At 44.5% G+C, this 19477-nt stretch overlaps 1 protein-coding gene across 8 annotated transcripts in view; it reads right to left on the minus strand.

The window, feature by feature from the left end:
• Positions 1 to 19477, minus strand: part of LOC144770438 (uncharacterized) — a 776993-nt gene that overhangs the window by 575658 nt on the left and 181858 nt on the right. For all 8 annotated transcript variants that reach the window (XM_078654952.1, XM_078654949.1, XM_078654950.1 and 5 more), the window contains one exon: positions 2016 to 2243. In XM_078654952.1, coding sequence (XP_078511078.1) covers positions 2016 to 2243 — 228 coding nt within the window. The remainder of the gene's footprint in view (positions 1 to 2015; positions 2244 to 19477) is intronic.

Below are 19477 nucleotides of genomic sequence, written 5' to 3' on the forward strand. Positions count from 1 at the left end.
TGTCTGACTCAATTGGTGCAGAGTGGTTTTTCTATGCAATAGCAAAGTACTTGCTTCTTCACAGCGTGCTGTGTTCTTGTCTTCCTTCTAGAGCGGTGCTCCCCCTTTTCCTGAACCGTGGCCAGGTGGGGTGAGGTCTGTACCTCTTACGATTCTGGTAAGATGTTTTTTTTCTTCTTTGGCATTTTTTAACTTGATCCAATGTTAAGACATCAGCACTCATTGATAGAGTAATACATGTGGACATAATCATGACACTTGATATTAGGATTAATGCATTAATCTTTTATGTGATAAGTGTACACGGTGTATATTGATAGGGCACTGATGTTGACCTTCATGCTCTCACTGTTTTTAGAATACTTACACGATTCAGAAGAGGAGAGGAACGATACGGACACCTAGTGGACTCAGGTGATTTCTGTATCAGTTTGATTGTTGGTTTTGAGCACTTTTATTGTTTCATTATCACTTTGTTGCAGTAGCCATTATTATATTTGGTCCTGAAGAAAGCAATGACAGAAAACGTCGACAATTGCTGAAACATGTTGACCACATAGTACATCCAGGCAGTCCCATCTATTTGACTGTTACTGACTACTTTTTAATGTTGGATAAGTGGGTAGCATCAGAATAAATTCATTTTTAGTACCCCCTCATCCAATTTTACTACACATGTTTATATTATTATTTTTTCACACTAGTTTCTTTGCACTGCAACATCAGTCCCCCTTTCTCTTGTGTTAATATCTTCACAATCGAGTATCAAGACCATAGAAAGACCTGGCTGACCGGATGAGGTTCCCATTACCATCTGGACCCTCTTCCGTGAAAGCCTAATGGCATTCCTACTGTTGGTCTTGAAGGAATCCTAAATGATGAAGGGCGGTTCCGTGTGGTGACTGATGGGCATCCTTACTTGACCACCATATGGGTCTGCCTAAGGTATGACCGCGAATAGTTATATACATGGTAGGGGCATCTAGTCGTCCTTGATAGTTTACACCTTATGTACACTTTTTTCCTTAGACCCGCTGATATTCTTTGTGGTGTTCAAGTATATGTAGGGAACATATCAGAGCCCGGTCTTAAAAATTCCCTCTGGTCCTAATCAATAGTTGTTATTTGCATAAATTAGAGGAGTCATATATAAATATATTTTATATTTTTCTGATACAATTCTCTCAAACATACCTTAATGATTTACATGAACACATCAAATGGTACAACAAGATGGACAAGACACTTGCCCCAATCCTCAAAGCTGCTTGCCACAGTTTTACCTGTTTACCTTTACTTCTTCAGGACATAAACTATAGAGTACTTGCATTTTAAGAAGAGCCAAGTGCATAGATGCTAACTGGTAAACACCAGTTGTTTTTTTCTTTGTCAGTACTTTTATTTTCCACATGTTCTGTCCTTTCGGTTTTCCAGAACACTGACATAGTGTAAAATTGCTGTACAACCAATGTTTGTATGCTACATCAACATTCTGAAATTATTTAGAAAATAATTGTCCCGTTACATATCATCATCAGATAACTTATTTTGACCTAGGAAGATAAGCACATTCTGAGTTGACAGTTGTACTGGACCTAATATATGCACAGTTCCACTTTTGTTTGATGTAGTAACAAGGTTAACAATAAAATCACAAGTTGTCGCTGAAGTCTACCCACTCTAACTTTGTTTTACAAACAACAGGTATTATTCATTGCTCAGACTTTAGTACAGTTTTGTATTTTGTACAAAGCGTGTTGCAAGTCATAATGCAAACGATGCATACGATCCATCTACACACTACATCTACACACTCGTATAGATTTTTGATGATGCTGATTTGATGAACTTCTTTCTTGTGTTTTGCAAAAAAACTAAATCAAGGCTAATAAAACTACTAGGTTTTGTGCAACACACACCAAAAAGACAAAAGTTGTTGATCACGTGCTCATTGGAGGTTATTTATAGAAGGTCATATCACAGAAGATCGTCATCATTCTTGTAAGCATATGTACCTGAGAGAAGCTTGATGATACTTTTTTCAGATGCTTGTGATTTTGAAATTGCAATGTTCGGCACTTGCTTCAATATGTCAAGCGCGTTCTCGAAAAAGTAGTCCTGGCACAGTTTCTCCATATTCACCTGATACTTGTCCTGCATGATCTTTATTAGCATCAAAGCTTTCATGCGACCCCCGCAGTTTCTTAACTCGCTGTGTACCACACCAGCAATTGCCATCAATCCTAGGGTAGAATATACAGGATATTAGCAGAATTAGTAGGAAAAACTCTGAGCTACTGGAGGAGTCCAAGTTCTCTATTAACTATGTAGAATAACGCTTCTTGTTCAGTACAGAATTTACGTTAAAGAGAACACATATTAAAGGCAAGTTTTTTAGTTTGTGGTAAAACCTGGTCAAATGGTAGCTAAATAAGTCATCTGAGGTTGTGGAGTCCTCGGTAGCAGGGATTTGCCATAGAACCGTTGTCTGGTATAGTCTCTTCCCTTGTCCTTGATGTATACCCCTATCCTCACAAGTCTACTAATACCTTTTCCCCACGTATTTGAAGGGGGACCATAATTTTGCAATCGCATTTTCAAAAGTGTATCATTCACATCAAAAGTAATGTGCTTTATCTCATTTGGGAAGGGTGATGCATGGAATGCTTATGAGACAATTTTACGTTTCAGCACTGTCGGAACCCCTTTCAGAGGCCACGGAGCACGCAGGGGCTACTGGCCCAACTGTGGTGGTTTAGACCTTTTATTCCTGATGTCCTGGGGCCCGGCCTACTATGGGTCCCGAGCAACTGGGCCAAGTACTTCTGCACTTGACTCTCAGTGGTAGCTATGGACGAGCAGTCAAGGCTCCCTTCCGCGGGATGTAAATGCAGGTCAAGGAACACAACTCATAACTCTAAGTGTAAACAGTATGAACAATAAATCAAAATCCAGCCAAACACTTGATTTTTAAAAAAAAACTAATATTTTGTTTCTTACTCTACACATGCAATAAAGTACAACATTTAGAAGCAACAACACAATCCTCCTTGAGGTCTGGGCTCTAGCTGTTATTAGGCGAATCCCTTTCCCACACTCCTTTATCGCAAATTAGGAATCAGTGGAAATCGCAAATAATATTGCGATTCCTACATGCATCCCGTTTTGCGAGTCTTTAATAGCGAATCCTTAAAATTCGCTATTAAGGACTCGGAAAACATGACTTTGATGAATCTGGGGGATAGACTTCAGTAGGATCTGTCCTCGTTGCTGAAAACCAAGAGATTGTACTTGTGTTAAAGACTTCCAGAGTGCTGTCTTTATAGCAATCCAAACGCTCTCTAAGTGGTTTGTTTGTATGCTGAAGGTCAAATGAATGTGACCCAGGTTCAGTATTATTCGAGGTGGATTGTTTATCTGTTCCCTTTCAGTTGCACATGAAAGCATATCAGCGCGTGTTTGTCTGAGCGCATTCTTTTCAGTTTGAAGGTTAGACTGAAAGGAATATTCTACTTACCAGTATGCATCTGTTTTTGGCATAGAGGGCTGCAGAGTAGTACATTTATGAATAGATCGCCATCTGGTGTTGGGCTCGGATGATTGCACTTGTTTTTCTCTTGGAGAAGTCTTTTGTAGTCACGAGGCTGGTGACTCCTCCCTTGGGTGATAGTGCGCATGGGCATCGGCTCCATCCTTAGATTGTTTTGCCATAGTAGGGTTAGATGGAGTAGTATGATAGAATACAGAAAGAGATGCCCATGTAAGTGTATCTAAATAAGATAATGTTGGAACAGACACAGGTTTCCGGGGAGGCAGGGAGGGCATGTACCACTCTGCAGCCCTCTATGCCAAGAACAGATGCATATTGGTAAGTAGCATATTCCGTTCGAGGCATATGGGCTGCAGATGGTACCTTTATGAATAGATTACACAGCAGTTACCTCCCTAGCGGTGGTCACCAGTGTCTGTTGCAACAATTTGAAATAACGCTTTTAATACAGCCTGGCCCACTCTTGCTTGTTGTGTTGCTTGCACATCAACACAGTAGTGTTTTGTGAAGGTATGCGTTGTAGACCAAGTTGCTGCTTCGCATATGTCATCTAGGGGAATGTTCCCTAAGAATGCCATAGATGCCCCTAGTTTGCGTGTAGAATGAGCTCTAGGGGAAACAGTTAATGCTCTCTTTGCTTTTATGTAACATATTTGTATACATTTTACAATCCACCTGGCAATGCCTGCTTTAGAGATAGGGTTGCCTTTATGTGTTGGGGAAAACGCTACAAATAGTTGTTTGGTTTTTCTGAAAGTTTGTGTTCTTTCTATGTAATATAATATTGCCCTTTTGACATCTAGTGTATGTAGGGCCCTCTCTGCTACCGTCTGTGGCTTTGGAAAAAAGACTGGTAGTTCCACTGGTTGATTGATGTGGAATGCTGAAATTACTTTAGGCAAGAACTTTGGGTTTGTTCTAAGAACCACTTTATTCTGGTGTAACTGTAGAAATGGTTCTTGTATTGTCAATGCCTTTAACTCACTCACTCTCCTGAGGGAGGTAATGGCTATAAGGAAGGCCACCTTCCATGTAAGAAATTGTATTTCACACCTATGCATAGGTTCAAAAGGGGGTCCCAGTAGTCTGGTGAGTACTATGTTGAGGTTCCAGACTGGAGAAGGTGGTAGTCTTGGTGGAATAACTCTTTTGAGGCCTTCCATGAAAGCCTTAATTGCGGGTACTCTAAACAGGGATAGATGTTGCCTGTTTTGCAGGTACGCTGCTATAGCTGCAAGATGTACTCTAATGGATGTGTAAGCAAGGTTACATTGCTGTAAGTGTAGTAAGTAGCAAATAATATTTTGTGTAGATGCGTCCAGAGGGTTGATGTTGTTACTGTTACAGTATGCAACAAACCTTTTCCACTTTGCTGCATAGCAGGCTCTGGTGGTGGGACGTCTTGCTTGCTTAATAATTTCCATACAGTTTGGAGGTAAATTTAAGTATCCAAATTCTAAGATCTCAGGAGCCAGATCACTAGGTTCAGTTGTTTGGTATCTGGGTGCATTATTTCGCCATGGTTCTGTGTAAGGTGCATGGGTGAGATTCTTAATTTTTGATGTGGCACCTGTGAGAGTTGTAGGAGCGTGGTGAACCACGGCTGCCATGCCCAAGTGGGTGCTACTAGAATCATGGTCATTGAATGCTGTTGCAGTTTTCTAACCACTAATGGAATTAGTGGGAGAGGGGGAAAAGCGTATGCAAATTTGTTGGACCAATTTATCCATAATGCATTACCCTGCGACAGGTGGTGTGGGTACCTGGATGAGAAGCTTTGGCATTTTGCGTTCTGATGAGTGGCAAAGAGATCTATCTCCAGCTGTCCCCATCTTTGAAAGAATGGCTGCAGTATTTGGTTGTGCAGTTCCCATTCGTGTATTTGTTCTGACTCTCTGCTTAAGATGTCTGCTATCTGATTTTGAACTTCTGGTAGGTGTTCGGCTAACAGATAGATGTTTTGAGGAATGGCCCATCTCCAAATTTCCTGCGCTAGTCTGGATAGTTGGAGAGAGTGTGTCCCCCCCTGTTTTTGAATATAACACATTGCTGTCATGTTGTCTGTTCTGATCAGGACTGCTTTGTTGAGAATATGCATTTGAAAAGCTTTTAATGCTAGGAACACTGCTAGTAGTTCTAGATGATTTATGTGCAATCGTTTTTGCTGTACACTCCATCTTCCTTGAACTGTGTATCTGTCCATATGAGCTCCCCATCCGGTGAGCGATGCATTCGCTGTTAGCACCACTTGTGGAATTGGTTCTAGGAACGACCGCCCTTTGAAAATGTTTGTTGTATTCCACCACTTCAGAGAGCGATACGTGCGGTCGTCTACCAACACCAGATCTGTAATCTGACCTTGAGCCTGATTCCACTGTGTTGCTAGACATTCTTGAAGCAGACGCATTTGTAGTCTGGCATATGGGATTAGCAGTATGCAAGAGGACATCATCCCTAATAACTGCATGAACACTCGAGCTGTTAATGAGTGTTGCGGTTGAAATCTTTGAATCAATGTGAGCATTGTCTGAATCCTGACTGGATTGGGGTATACTTTGGCTTTTTCTGTATTTATAGTAGCCCCTAGATATTGTTGAACCTTGTTTGGTTGCAGGTGGGATTTTGTGTAGTTCACCGTAAACCCTAGCTGGTGCAGCAGTTGAATTGTCTTTTGTGTGTTTTGAAGACATTCCTTTTGTGACCTGGCCTTTATTAGCCAGTCGTCCAAGTAAGGGAAGACATGTATTTGCTGTATTCTAAGGTGTGCTGCAACCACTGCTAGACATTTTGTGAACACCCTTGGTGCTGTTGTGACTCCAAACGGAAGGACTTTGAACTGATAATGTTGTCCGTCTACTACAAACCTGAGGTATTTTCTGTGGGCTTTGTGAATTGGGATATGAAAGTAGGCGTCTTTTAGATCCAGTGTAGAAAGAAAGTCCCCTTTCTTCAGTAAAGGAAGTACTTGTTGGAGCGTGACCATGTGGAAATGTTCCGAATTTATGTATGCATTGAGAGGTCTGAGGTCTAGTATTGGCCTTAGAGATCCGTCTTTTTTGGGGATTAGAAAGTATAGAGAGTATACTCCTGTTCCCTGTTGATGTTGTGGAACCCTCTCTATGGCATGCTTTTGTAGCAGTGACAGTACTTCCTGTTTTAATAATGTCAGCTGATCCTGACTCATTGGACGCTGTTTGGGGGGGATGTTTGGTGGGGTAGCCGTGAGTTCTAGGCAATAACCATGTTGGATAATTTGTCTCACCCACCTGTCTGATGTGATGTTTTCCCAGACAGGTAGGAACTGTGATAGGCGTCCCCGACCGGTGTTGCATGGTCTGGGGGGAGCTGTATGAAGTCACTGTTTTGGGGTAGGAGAGTTGCGGTTGTTGTTGTTTCCACGACCTCTACCCTTGTTGTTGTTACCTCTGTAACTGCCTCTAGAATTCCCTCTGGGTGATTTTGGTTTAAAGGAGGTTGATTGCTGGCTTGTGCCTGTATTCTTTGATCCGCCTCTATAGGTGGACCTACGAAAGGAACCCCTGTGAACTGGCTGTTGCAATGCTCCCATTGACTTAGCCGTTTCTGTGTCCTGTTTCATTTTTTTTACGCCTCATCTGTACTTGAGCCGAAGAGTGTTTTCCCATCAAAAGGCTGGTTCAATAAAGAAGTTTGTACCTCCTGTTTGAACCCTGAGACCCTGAGCCATGCATGTCTTCTTAACATGATACTGGTGTTTATGGATCATGCCGCAGTGTCTGCTGCGTCTAAGGCGCACTTGATGGAAGTGTTAGTTATTATCTTCCCTTCTTGTATCAGCTCATCTGCCCTTTTTTTATGTTCCTTAGGGAGATGTGTAATGAGTTTTTCTAACTCATCATAATGAGCTCTATCATAACGTGCAAGTAGCGCTTGAGTATTTGCTATGCGCCAGCTGTTTGCTGCTTGGGATGCTACTCTTTTGCCAGAGGCATCGTTTAATTTGGACTCCTTGTCAGGAGGAGGAGCTTCTCCTGCTGTTAGTGAGTTTGCCCTCTTATGAGCGTTTGAGACTACTAACGAGTCCAGAGGTATTTGCCCCTTAATAAATACTGGGTCTTTTGGGGCTGCCTTATACTTTTTGTCAATTATTGGGTTTAACACTCTAGCCCTCACAGGGTCTTTAAATATGTCTGATGTGTGAGTGAGGACACCCTTAAGCATTGGTAGGGTCCCTGAAGATTTTTGTGCAGCAGGTAGTGTTTCTAAAAGGAAATCCTCTATTTGAGGTTCCGCATGTAAATCTACCTTGTGGTACTTTGCTGCCCTATTAATCAATTGTGCAAAACCCGAATTATCATCAGGGGGAGAGGGTTTTGAGGGATATAGGTCAGGGTCATTATCATTATCTGACACTGCGTCATAATCTTCCCATGGATCTGCGTCTTCTGGGATGGTATTGTTTTCATCCCTAGGAAGGTCACCATCCCCTGTGTCACTTTCCACATCTGTTTGAGGTGTAGATGGGCGTGGTGTAGAAGGTGGAGGAATAGATGGCAGAGTATGAGGAAGGCTGTCCATAGGCTGTGGAGAAAGGGGAGGAGTTGTATTTGTCCCCATTGTTCTCTTCTTAGGAGTAGGAGCTTTGTCCTCCAACGGTTGAGTCTTCCTCTTTTTAGGTAGTTTTGTCACCACCTTGCCAGTTTGTGGATCAATGAACAAAGTCTTTTGTTTTGGATCTGTTTGTTGCTCCTGTGTCGGTACCGAAGTCTTTGGTTCCGAAAGGTGCTTTTGCTTCTGTGTCTCGGTGTTATGTGTTTTCGGCACCGAGAGTTTGCTCGAGTCTGATTTTTTCGGTGTCGAGGGAGTCTTCGACGTCGAAGCATGTTTCGGTTTCGACATGGAATGTTTCGACTGCAAGCTCTCTTTGGTATGGAGCTTCGGTGTCGATGTCGATGTTGACTGTTCTCGGATCCGACATAGTGGGAGGCCGAGTGTTTCAGTTTTGGTTTCGTTGCCGAGCCCGAAGGCGGGGCGTCGGAAACTTTTTTCGGTTGTCTGACCGGGCTCGAAGGCGGAGTCGACACCAATCGGGGTCGGTTTTTTGGTAAAGGGACGTCGTCACTCACGGTTTGATGAATGTCGACTGCTTCAACGTCAGACTTGTCCGCTTCTTACCCCGACCCGTCCTCATCTTCTTCTTCCTCTTTGGGGTGTTGTACCTCGAACAGCTCTGGGATTGCATCTGACTCCATCCTCGACATCTCGTGTCTTCGGGCTCGACGGTTTCTAATCGTCGACTTGGAGGAGAAAGCCGCGCAGGCTTCACAGTCCCTGGATTCGTGGTCAGGTGATAATCAGAGGTTGCACACCTCGTGTATGTCCTTGTGTGGGAATTTAGCACCACACGTTGGACATTTTTTGAATGGAGTCCTTTCCATGGACTCCGGTCTGGACTACGTCGAGATAGGCCTCCCGGTCTCGTCGACGTAGAGTTGGAAATCTTTGTTGTTGACGTCGAAGCGCGTCAAAATGGGAATGAACTCGCGCTCGATAAACAATACCGTCGAATTGGAAAGGGAATACGCGCCGAAATATAACTTTTTTCTCGAAGTCGATCCGGAGCGCTTTGATCCTCATCCGAACCCGATGGCGGAAAAAAACAATCTAAGGATGGAGCCGATGCCCATGCACACTATCACCCAAGGGAGGAGTCACCAGCCTCGTGACTACAAAAGACTTCTCCAAGAGAAAAACAAGTGCAATCTTCCGAGCCCAACACCAGATGGCGATCTATTCATAAATGTACCATCTGCAGCCCATATGCCTCGAACACATACTTCTGCCTGTCTCAGCACATAATTGCTGCATGCAATTTCATGGACCCCACGTAGTTTCCAATCTCTAGCCTTTCGGAATCTTAGCATGAATCTCCTTCAGCCCACCAGTGCTCGCTCGGTCGGCTCCAACAGATGAACTTCAGTTACGCTGTTTTTTTTAAAAATCCAGTCAGCATTTGGCAAAGCCCGGAGTGGATCTAAAAGCAGGCAACTTGATTCATTGTATTCTGGGTATTGTGGTCCACAAAGTGATAAAGTCTGCCGGGTGTCTTACAGCCTCGCTATTGCTGATAGTTCATTCAGCTCTCTTATCGCAGTGTCAAATTTCAAAATCAGAAATGCTTCTCTTTGAGTCAGAAGTGTGTCGTAGTCACCTCTTGACTTTGAATTAATAGAACTTAGGACTGTCCATTTGAAGTCATTCTCAGTGTGATTGTTCGAAATGAAGTGATTCACCATAGGCGCAGTTAAGACCGTGTTCTTTAGTCTAGAACGGTGCTATATAATCCTTTGTCGCACTTCCTGACTAGTTTTGCCTATATACAGCTTCTCACACAGGCAAAGTATTGCATGTATATAACATTTCTAGTGTTGCAGTTGGTGAAATCATTATGACTCCAGTGTCTACGACGTCACTGAAGATGTTTCCTTCTATTGTAGTGCTACACACAGAACAGCTGCCGTATTTATGGTGCCCCTGTACCGGCAACCACGGCCGGCAGTCGGAGTTCCTGCCGGGTGGGGAGGGGGTGGGGCATTGTTGGGGGTAAAAATGTATGGATTACGGAGTTTTACAGGTAAGTAAACATTTAAATAAATAAAACAAATTTCGTTGAGCGCACTGCATCAAATTTGGGGATGCAGTGCACTCAACGAAATTTGTTTTATTTATTTAAATGTTTACTTACCTGGGAAGCTCTGTAATCCATACATTACTACCCCCCACCCTGCCCCTCCCCCTCGCCACGTCACCGCCCTGCCGGTACTCTCACTGCCGGCCGCGGCTGTGTACCTAGGGTGAACAACCGTCTGTAAATTTCACAGACAGTCCGTAATTTGGACCTCACGTCCGGTGTCCGTGAGGATCCCTTTTACGGACGCCTTTTGTCCGTAATTTTAGGCATTGCAGGGAACAGCACTCTTCCCTGCATGAAGCCTCAACTCCCTGATGGGGCTGCCTTGTACTCCTCCTCAGAGCACAAGAGCAGCCCCACCCGCCCTTTGTCATTCGGAATGGGGCTGATTGCCACATACAGAATGACAATGGAGCAGTTTGGGTCACAAAGGATGTGGTAGTGTGATGGCCTCCCCCTGCCTCGGTCTAGGGCAGGGCATTCTGTCAGTTGGAAGACGGCTGAATACTGGAGAGGGGGGGAGGGAGGAGGCTTCTTTTACTTCTGGGAAGACAGAGGAATTCTGAAATACAGCGCTCTTGTCCTGCAGTACACTGTGTACTGTGTTCATTTTTAATGCAGTGTCCTTGAATGTCTCTCCCCTATGCAATGAGGGCTGGTAAGGTCCTCCCCACCTCCCCCCCCGACCCTCGCAGCCAGTGCGTCTGTAACTGGGGTTCTCCGGTTCTACTCAGATGCTGAAGGGAGAGAAAGTTGGACGGTATTCCTGAATTCTCTTTTGAAGGTGTAAGGAGCCTGTTTTCTGTCCTCCTTGATGCACAAGTTGTCAAAGCTTAAACTTGATTCTTTTTTCTTCTGGTGGCCAGTGGGGTTTCTGCGTGTAGAATAAGATGTGTGCATATCTTTTCAGCTTGAAAATCAAGCAAACTGCTTAGTTGAGAACGGTTTGGACCATCTTAATCTCAGACCTAGTAAGTCCTAGCCATTTTACAATGGTCCCTCAGAAGATGAAAGCGCAATTCGAACGTTTACGACCCTCTAAAGGGCGAAAGAGGAATATTCTCACTCTGAGATTGAAAAAGCAGGAAGATACTTCCTGATTCATTTAGTGATGTAAAGACAGCTTGTCATCTAGGTAAACTTCCAAGTCCTTGACTACTGCTTTGGGGGAATTGGAGCTAAAGATGGAACCAAGGTCTGTTGGCCTCACATGCCCAACCAGATGTTTATCCAGGCCTAGAACCTTGACTTCTGTTCCATCTTTGTTTGTTGGCTCACCTGCTATTGGCCTTTGCGTGCGTCTTTCTAAGAAAGACAGCAGGCAATTGGCCAAAGGCGGGTGCATGTCCCGCTTCTCTCTCCCCTGGCCTAGGGAGCTCGAGAGCGAGCAGCAGCGCAGCCGGGTGGCAGCTGCATACCTCACATTCCTTAATGGCCGCGCTTGTCATTAATTGTGTGGTGAGGGTTGGCTCCGTATATGGCATGATTAATAAATAGCTCCCTCTGCAGCCGTGCTCTATTGTGTGGCACATCGCGCCCGCGGTACAATCCTGCTGGAGACTCCCCCTGCGCACATATCCTCTCGAGCCAATTGAGTACATAAACAATCTGTGATAAACAAGCTCGCGAGCAGCAAAAAGCTGGGTTTAATGCTGTGTGTACGTAAGGTGGTATTGTTAAATAAAAAATATGTCCGGTTTTAAGGTCGCTAAGAAGGCGGAACGCCGCGATTGGCAGGGGTAATAGAATTCACGGCGTAGGAGATACTGCCAGCGTAATGGACTACGTGTCATTTCAATTTTATATTTCCTCTATTTGACGGCACCAGCCTGCATTTTGCTGAGCTTTTTATATGCTAGTTATAGAAATACATTAGATTAGCCGGTTTCTGTATGTATAGAAGGGGTTTACGGTACGAGACCTATTGGCTATGCCAATGCTTGTTTAGATTGCCTATGTGGAGGGGCATAGTGAACCCTACCCCACCCCTTGCTTTAGGAACTACAGCAAGGGGGAAATTCTTGATGGGCCTCTACTGTCTGCAACTCTGCAGACAAAGGCTCAGCTCATAATCAATATGAAAAGGTGAGCGAGTGAGTAAGTGAAGGGATGGATGGATGGCTGGATGGATTAGTGAAAGAGTGAATGGATGAATGAAAGGGTCAATGGATGGATGAGGGAGTGGAAGGATGGATGAGGGAAAAGGTAAATAGATGGATGTTTGCGTGGAAGGATAGATGGAAGGGTAAAAGGGTGGGTGGATAAGTGAAAGGGTGGATGATGGGCGATTGAATGGGTGGATGGATGAGTGAAATGAAGGATGGATTGATGAATTGATAAGCGAAAAGGTGAAAATATGAGTGAAAGGGTAGATGTAAGGATGAATGAGTGAGTGAAAGGGAGAGTAGTTGGACAAAAGGATGGATAGATGAGTGAAAGAGTGGATTGATGAGAGAAAGGATGGATGAGTGATAGGGTAAATGGATGGATTCATGAGTGGATGAGTAGCTGGGTGGGTGGGTGGATGGCTAAGTGAAAGGGTCAATTGAGAGAGAAAGGGAGGATGAATGGATGACTGAAAGGGTGAATGAATGGAAGGATGAGTGCCCGGGTGGATGGATGAGTAAGTGAAAGGATGGCTGGATGGATGAATGTGTAAATAGATGGATGGGTGGAAGAGTGGATGGATGAGTGTATGGATGGATAGGGTAAAAGGGTGGATGGATGAGTGAAAGGGTGGATGGAGGGATGGAAGAGTGAAAAGATGGATGGAAGAATACATGATAGATAGGTTTGCAAATGGTTGAATAGGTTTGGATATGGATAGGCTTACTTATATACTATTCCGCGACCTCCTCTGAAGTGTCTGTAAAATTTACCCTTTGTCCTGAATTTTGACCTCCTTTCCTGAATTTTTGTCCTGAATTTCGACCCTTTGTCCTGAATTTTTACACTCACCGTCCTGAATTTGCACCCATTCCAGTTAGTCACACTATGTGTACCGGTTGCAGGTTGAGCATTGTCCTCAATGTATTGCGTCTTTCTTGAGGGGGAGAGGTACATATTACTTGCTGTCCAATACTCCGATTTATCTTTAAGCAAATAGCTGTAGGCCTACACCGGGTATCGAGCCTTCAATCAGATACCAGTAGTTCCAGACTATCTTCTTAACAGACGGATCGCATTGTATGCATATCCTCTGGTAAGAAGATAGTCAGCCCCGCTGGGCCTTAAACAAGTGGCACACAGATCTCTGCAGCAGGTGTGCAACCTACTGACTCACCTTCCTTGGAGGCGACCTCGATGGCTACAGAAAGGAGGCAGTCGTGCTTTTGTGCAAAATCCTCATCTAAATAAAGGTGCCCCTCTCCGCAAAGTTATCACTCTGCCTCCATAGAGGGGTGGTCCCTCCAGTGGCCCCAGCCTCCAGGAGGTCCTGCGCCTCTATTTCCTAATTTCAGAGTCTTACGCAGTAGATATAGTCGGGTGTCCCGCAAGGAAACCTTTTCGACCTCTAGGGTCTCAAAGCCTACCACCGTTCTAGTCCGGTCAAGGACGGGACGGGCCTTCCCTCTAACCTCCACCTTCTACAACTAAGGTCAGTGAGTGGCTGTTTACACCCGTTTGTGAATTATTAACTATCTGTTAAATTTTCTTGGAAAACCATATCTGCCTCTCCATCTACTGGCGGGAACACTAGAAAATCAACGAGAGGGTCACTAATGGGGCCCTTTGGACAACTTTCTTGTAAGAGTGTCCACAGCTTTAGCCCGGGATATTGAACTAACGGAAAGAAGACTATCCCTGGACATTGCCTTTGATAAAAGATCTTCAATGGGCGGTTTAGCTGAAGCACGGTCTCCAGAACTACTACAAACTAACACCCATGACCCGATATTATCTCTGGGGGAGGGAGAGATGAGCCGGTCATCAGAGTCTGCTGGGCCCTTTATATGTCAGCCAGTCTGTCCCACCACTTTGACAGACATGAGACTGGTCAAAAATTCAGGCACCATGGCAGGGGCTATGCGCTCGCCTAATATTAAGACCCGGTCAACTAGTAATGCCAAGGCGGGGTTGTCCCAACTATCACAAGGTCTGACAACTAAACGGAAACGCACTGGTGCACAAGCACAAACAAATGGGAAGAAGTCAAAAACTGGGAAAGCAACTTTGCCTAATAACTCCTTGATCCAAAGCCCTCCTCATAACTCTGTCAGAACACAACTAGTCAACGAGGGAGATATCCTTCAACCATGTGACGGAGATAAAGTACTGAGCGAGATGGGACCATCATTTTGGGCAAAGCTGGAACGCCTCCTTAAGAAGGTTTGCATCCCACTATGTGATAGACTGGACTCAATTGTAACTAGACTCGTGTGCCTTGAACTGTCATTTGCCTCATCACAGGCTAGGGAGGGAAAGCGAGCCACTGGGCTAATTAGCAAGCAAACAGGTGACCCAGGGCCAATTGCAATCGCAGCAGATACTGACTCTAATGTATTGCATAAAGGGAGTGACAGTGGTAACCTGACAGGTCCCCATGCACATTGCCCTGTGCCTGCCCCCATTAACCTGATAATGGCAGAACGACCCCTAGAAAAGGATAGGACACAGCAAAGAGAGACCAGTAGGTCTGTAACTCACCAGCAGGTTTTGCAAAAAAAACCCTCTGCCCACAGTGTAGCTAGTCTACCGACTATAGAACTCCCTCCAGAGTCATCCCCTTATGTGGTGGTTCTGGCGGGGGTTCCTCTACTAAGCCAAGGCATGGGGGAAACGTACATGGAGTTAAAGAACAAGTGTATTTTCTGGCTCAACAACAATCGTCCTTTGCCATCCCATGTATGTGCAGAAATCCTCTTTGCCAGAAGAGTGGGTTGGGTGGGGAAAAAGCCAAAGTCTGTGGTGGGGGACTGCATAGTTATCAACTTTAGGAGGGCTGTCGAATATATTTGTGACTGGCCCCAAAGGGATTCATCATCTGCAATACAATCACTACCCCTGTCTTATTTTTATGTGACAGCACTTTCTTGGTGTGGGGAAACATTCCCAAATGGGGGGCTAAAGAAATGGTGCGTACCAGGGAACATAATGCTATCTAATAGGTTCGATGGGCTATCTGGCTTGGAAGATTGCGATTGGCAGCAAGCATACGATTGCGATCTGAGCTAGTAAAATAGTTCATAATGAGGGTTACGAAGTTAAGAGCATAGATATATCAGTAAGAGCAGACGTAAATATTGAGTTTCAAGTACAAACATGCAGAATGATGAGCTGGAATATAGCTGGATTGAGAAGTAAATGTAGGGATATGATCTGGCTGGGGGTAATAAAGTCATATGACATAATGGCATTCCAAGAAACCTGGGACATACTAAATAATTTTAATATAGACGGGTATTCGCACTTTTGCATTCCTGCTAAACAGGGCCTGGCAGGCAGAGCTAAGGGAGGTCTAGCAATATTTTTTTCCCTTAAATTGAACGGCTCACTAAAACAGCTTGACGCGGGGTGTCATAACTGCCTGATATTGGAGTTATCACTGCCACAAACAGCAAAATTGTTATTTCTTAATTTTTATAATTCATTTGAGAGGAATTTTTTTAATCAATTTTTAACCTGCTTAGAGGATTTTTTAGTATCATATGGAGCTAAATATCCGAGCTCCGAGGTCATTCTCATGGGTGATTTTAACATTCACCCATGTGGTCAAGCGTGTGTTTTTGATAATTTTGAAGGACCCCCATGTTCAGTTCACACGCATTTTGAACACACCAAGCAAGGGGAGGCCCTGGAGAATCTTTTGGCCACCAGGAATCTCTTCTAATCTGGGTGTGCCCTGGGAGGCCCAAGGGCTCCTACTTTTAAAGGAAAGGATTCGGGTACAGTTATAGATACATATTCATGTCAGTTCAAGTAATATATAAGGTGGGGACCTCTGCTTTCAGCGATCATAACCCCGTGATACTAGAGGTGGCCCTGGGGGCCCTCCTAAGTTTTAAAGAAACAAAGATCGCGGGTGTGAGGTGTGAGGTGATACCAAAAGACCAGGGCAGGAGACTAAAATGGACAAAAGTTGTCCCAGAAACCTTTATGGTGGAAGTCCTGTCTAAAGTAGAAAGTGAGGTTGCTATTTGTATGGATACTGCTGCGCCAAGTACAATGATAGTGGGGGCTTTTGATGCTATCTGTAATCAAATTAACATCAATCTGACGACTAAAAATCGCCCTATAATTAATAAAGAAAAAAGATGGTTTGACAGCTCCTGTTCAGTGGCGTAACGAAACTTCAGGGGCCCCCCCTGCAAGGTAAGTGGAGGGGCCCCCTCTGAACTCTATCAGGAACTCTCCAGCCAAAATGCTGTGCTGAGGGGGCCCCCTGGAACTTTGGGCCCCCCTGCCTTCCGGGGGCTTTGGCAGCCTGTGTCACCCCCTGCTATTCAGGTGCAGGTGACAGCTCCTCCCACTACTTTAGCTCAGGAAGGCCCATCAGTTGGGCTATCAGGATATGCGGGGTGCACCTCAACTCCAATTGCGTGACTGTCAAGAATGAATACACATACAAGCCCCTGTATGTCTAAACCAGATGTTGATTCCACAGGCAGGCAGAGGCACAGGATGGTTACATAAGAAAAATGCCCACATTTTTTAAAAGTGAAAATGATACCTAAGATTTGCGTCTTAGACACGGAGTGCAATACTATGGTCCACTGCAATAGTGGAAACAATTTGAACACTACAAAGTGAATTAATTCAACAGTTGATACAACAAGTTAAAGTATGTATATGATCAATATTTAAACAAAGTGTCCGTTGAGGAAATAAAAAGATTGTAGGCTTATCTTGCTCAGGTCTATTTAATATTCAAATAAAGTGAGTCATGAAAAGAAACATTCTTCATGGAGAGGAATTCAAAGTCAACATATAAACAGCTGACAATGTAGCTAATCCCAATGCATTTTGGGCATTCACAGTCGCCCTTTGTCAGGGGAATCTACAAATGAAAACATCTTCAATCAATATCACAACATCAATGGGTGTTATTGTTTCTTCAAAAACTAGTCTCTAAGTGAGCAGGACATACAGTGGAGAAGTGTGGCTCACTGGCTAGAAGCGGCAGACCCTGAAGCACAGGTCAGGCCCGGGACCAGGGTTCAATTCCCGACGCTGCAGGGTCTAGGGCTCAATGTCCGCGGACTCGATAATTCTCGCCTCGGTGCCTACTCTAATCATGGGTCCCACTCAGCAACGCTGGGCAATAGCATGCTTAATCTTCACAATGGCCCCAACAACGCTGGGATGCCTGGCTTCACCTTGGGGGTGTCCTGGAGGGGGCATCTCAAAGGGAAAGCCAGGAAGGGTTCCACAGTGGTATACAGCGCCAGGATGCCCCGAGATGGGGCGGCAGTGCGCTTAACAAGTATACACACATTTACATTTACATACATGAGGCTGAACACATGAAAATGGTACGTCACTGTGTGCAATTAAAGGGAAAGTCGATACCTGGAGCCGTGCCCTCCAAAGTTTTAAAATAATCCAAACAGAGGTGGAATGCGAAACACACCAGAAACTTTGAGAATAGAGATGCACGAGCACCTCAGGTGAACAATCAGAAACCAAAGTGCGAGATAGTGATACACAGGCATCATAAGTATACGAAAGGAAGCCAGAGGGTCATGAAGATCAGCTGCTGGTTCAATGGCGTGATGGACATCATTTCTATGCCAGAAAACATGCTGTGCTGCATTTGTATATTAACTGGGAGATGACCCAAGTGACCAACAAACCCATACTGCAAATCAAATACCTCCAAACAACATGGCCAGCTAAAAAAGATTGTAAAGTGAAAGAAAAGAGGTCCTCGGAATCCCTACAACATATCAATGTTTTATAGAAAACAAACAGCGCTGGTCGGTAAATGAGTGAAAAAACAAGCAGAGTTACGCGATTCCCCCAAAGGGAAACCAGTGCGATCAACTCACCGTGGTGAAATCCAGAAACTGGCATAATACTGGAACAATACGTAACAACTGCGATGCCCCAGAAACACTTTCTAAAAGTGGCATTTTCAAACACACAATTTAAATCCCACCGCCACTAAAAGATGTGTTATTAACTTCTGAGCTTAGAGAGCCCAAACTCCAAATCTCCAGCTGCTCCCAATTGAAAGTTACACTTGTAAAATTATACAAGGCAGCTCCAATAATATCCTATTGGCGAGCTAGTCCTGACAATAGTGAAAAACGAAATTGGCAGTTTTTCACTATCATGACATGTAATACATACCTGCACATGTCCTACCTTTTTACATACACTGCACCCTGCCCCTGGGAGTGTCTTGGGCCTACCTTAGGGTGTCTAACATGTTGTAAAAGGGAGGCTTAGGGCCTGGCAAGAGGCTGCACTTGTCAGGTCGACTTGGCAGTTTAAAACTGTGCTCAAAGGCTGGAGACGTTTACAGGGGTGCTTATATGGTTCGCACAATCACTGCTGCAGGCGCACTAGATGCATTTGATTTACAGGCCTTGGGCACACAGTATACTTTACTAGGGACTTACCAGTAAATCAAATATGCAAATTATGGAGAACCCAGCAGAATTAAAAATTACGGAGGTAGCATTTGCACTTGAGCACTGATTAGCAGTGCAAAGAGTACATAAAACAGCAAAAAATAAGTCCAGCATAACATCAAAAATACAGGCGGTAGAGCAAAAAGACAGCAGAACACGTCAAGGATGCCAGGTCTTGCAACTGCTAAGAGATCTTTGAGTGATGACAGGTCACATTGCCTCTCTCTCATCGTCTCATGACCCCAAAAGACAGAGGTCAGTCGCAGGTGTCTAGGGATAATTGGTGTACCTGAGCCCACTACAAGAGAGCGCCTCGATCCACGAGAATCCACTGCAACAATCAATCTAAATTACACCGCGCTGAGTTTGTTTACACTTCGTCTCTCCGGTGGGCTCTTGTTAGATGTGATCCCATTTGTAGCTCAGCAGACAGCAGCTTACCCTGACAGAGCAAGAGAAGGATGATCTGCACTCTGCTGCTTTTGGTCCAGCTCACTCATTTATGTGCATTTTGTTGCCTGTGAGTGTTGTTTTTGTTATCACGAGAAGGGGCTTGGCCTGATTCTACTCCCCACTACGAGCAAGGAGCCACGTGAATATCACCTGTGTATGTCCATTACGAAGTGACGCTAGAACACGTTTTATTTTAAAAATGGATTAGGCCCCAGAAGGCGTTCTAAC

The sequence above is a fragment of the Lissotriton helveticus genome, chromosome 7, assembly GCF_964261635.1.
Source record: "Lissotriton helveticus chromosome 7, aLisHel1.1, whole genome shotgun sequence".
Taxonomy (NCBI): Eukaryota; Metazoa; Chordata; class Amphibia; order Caudata; family Salamandridae; genus Lissotriton; species Lissotriton helveticus.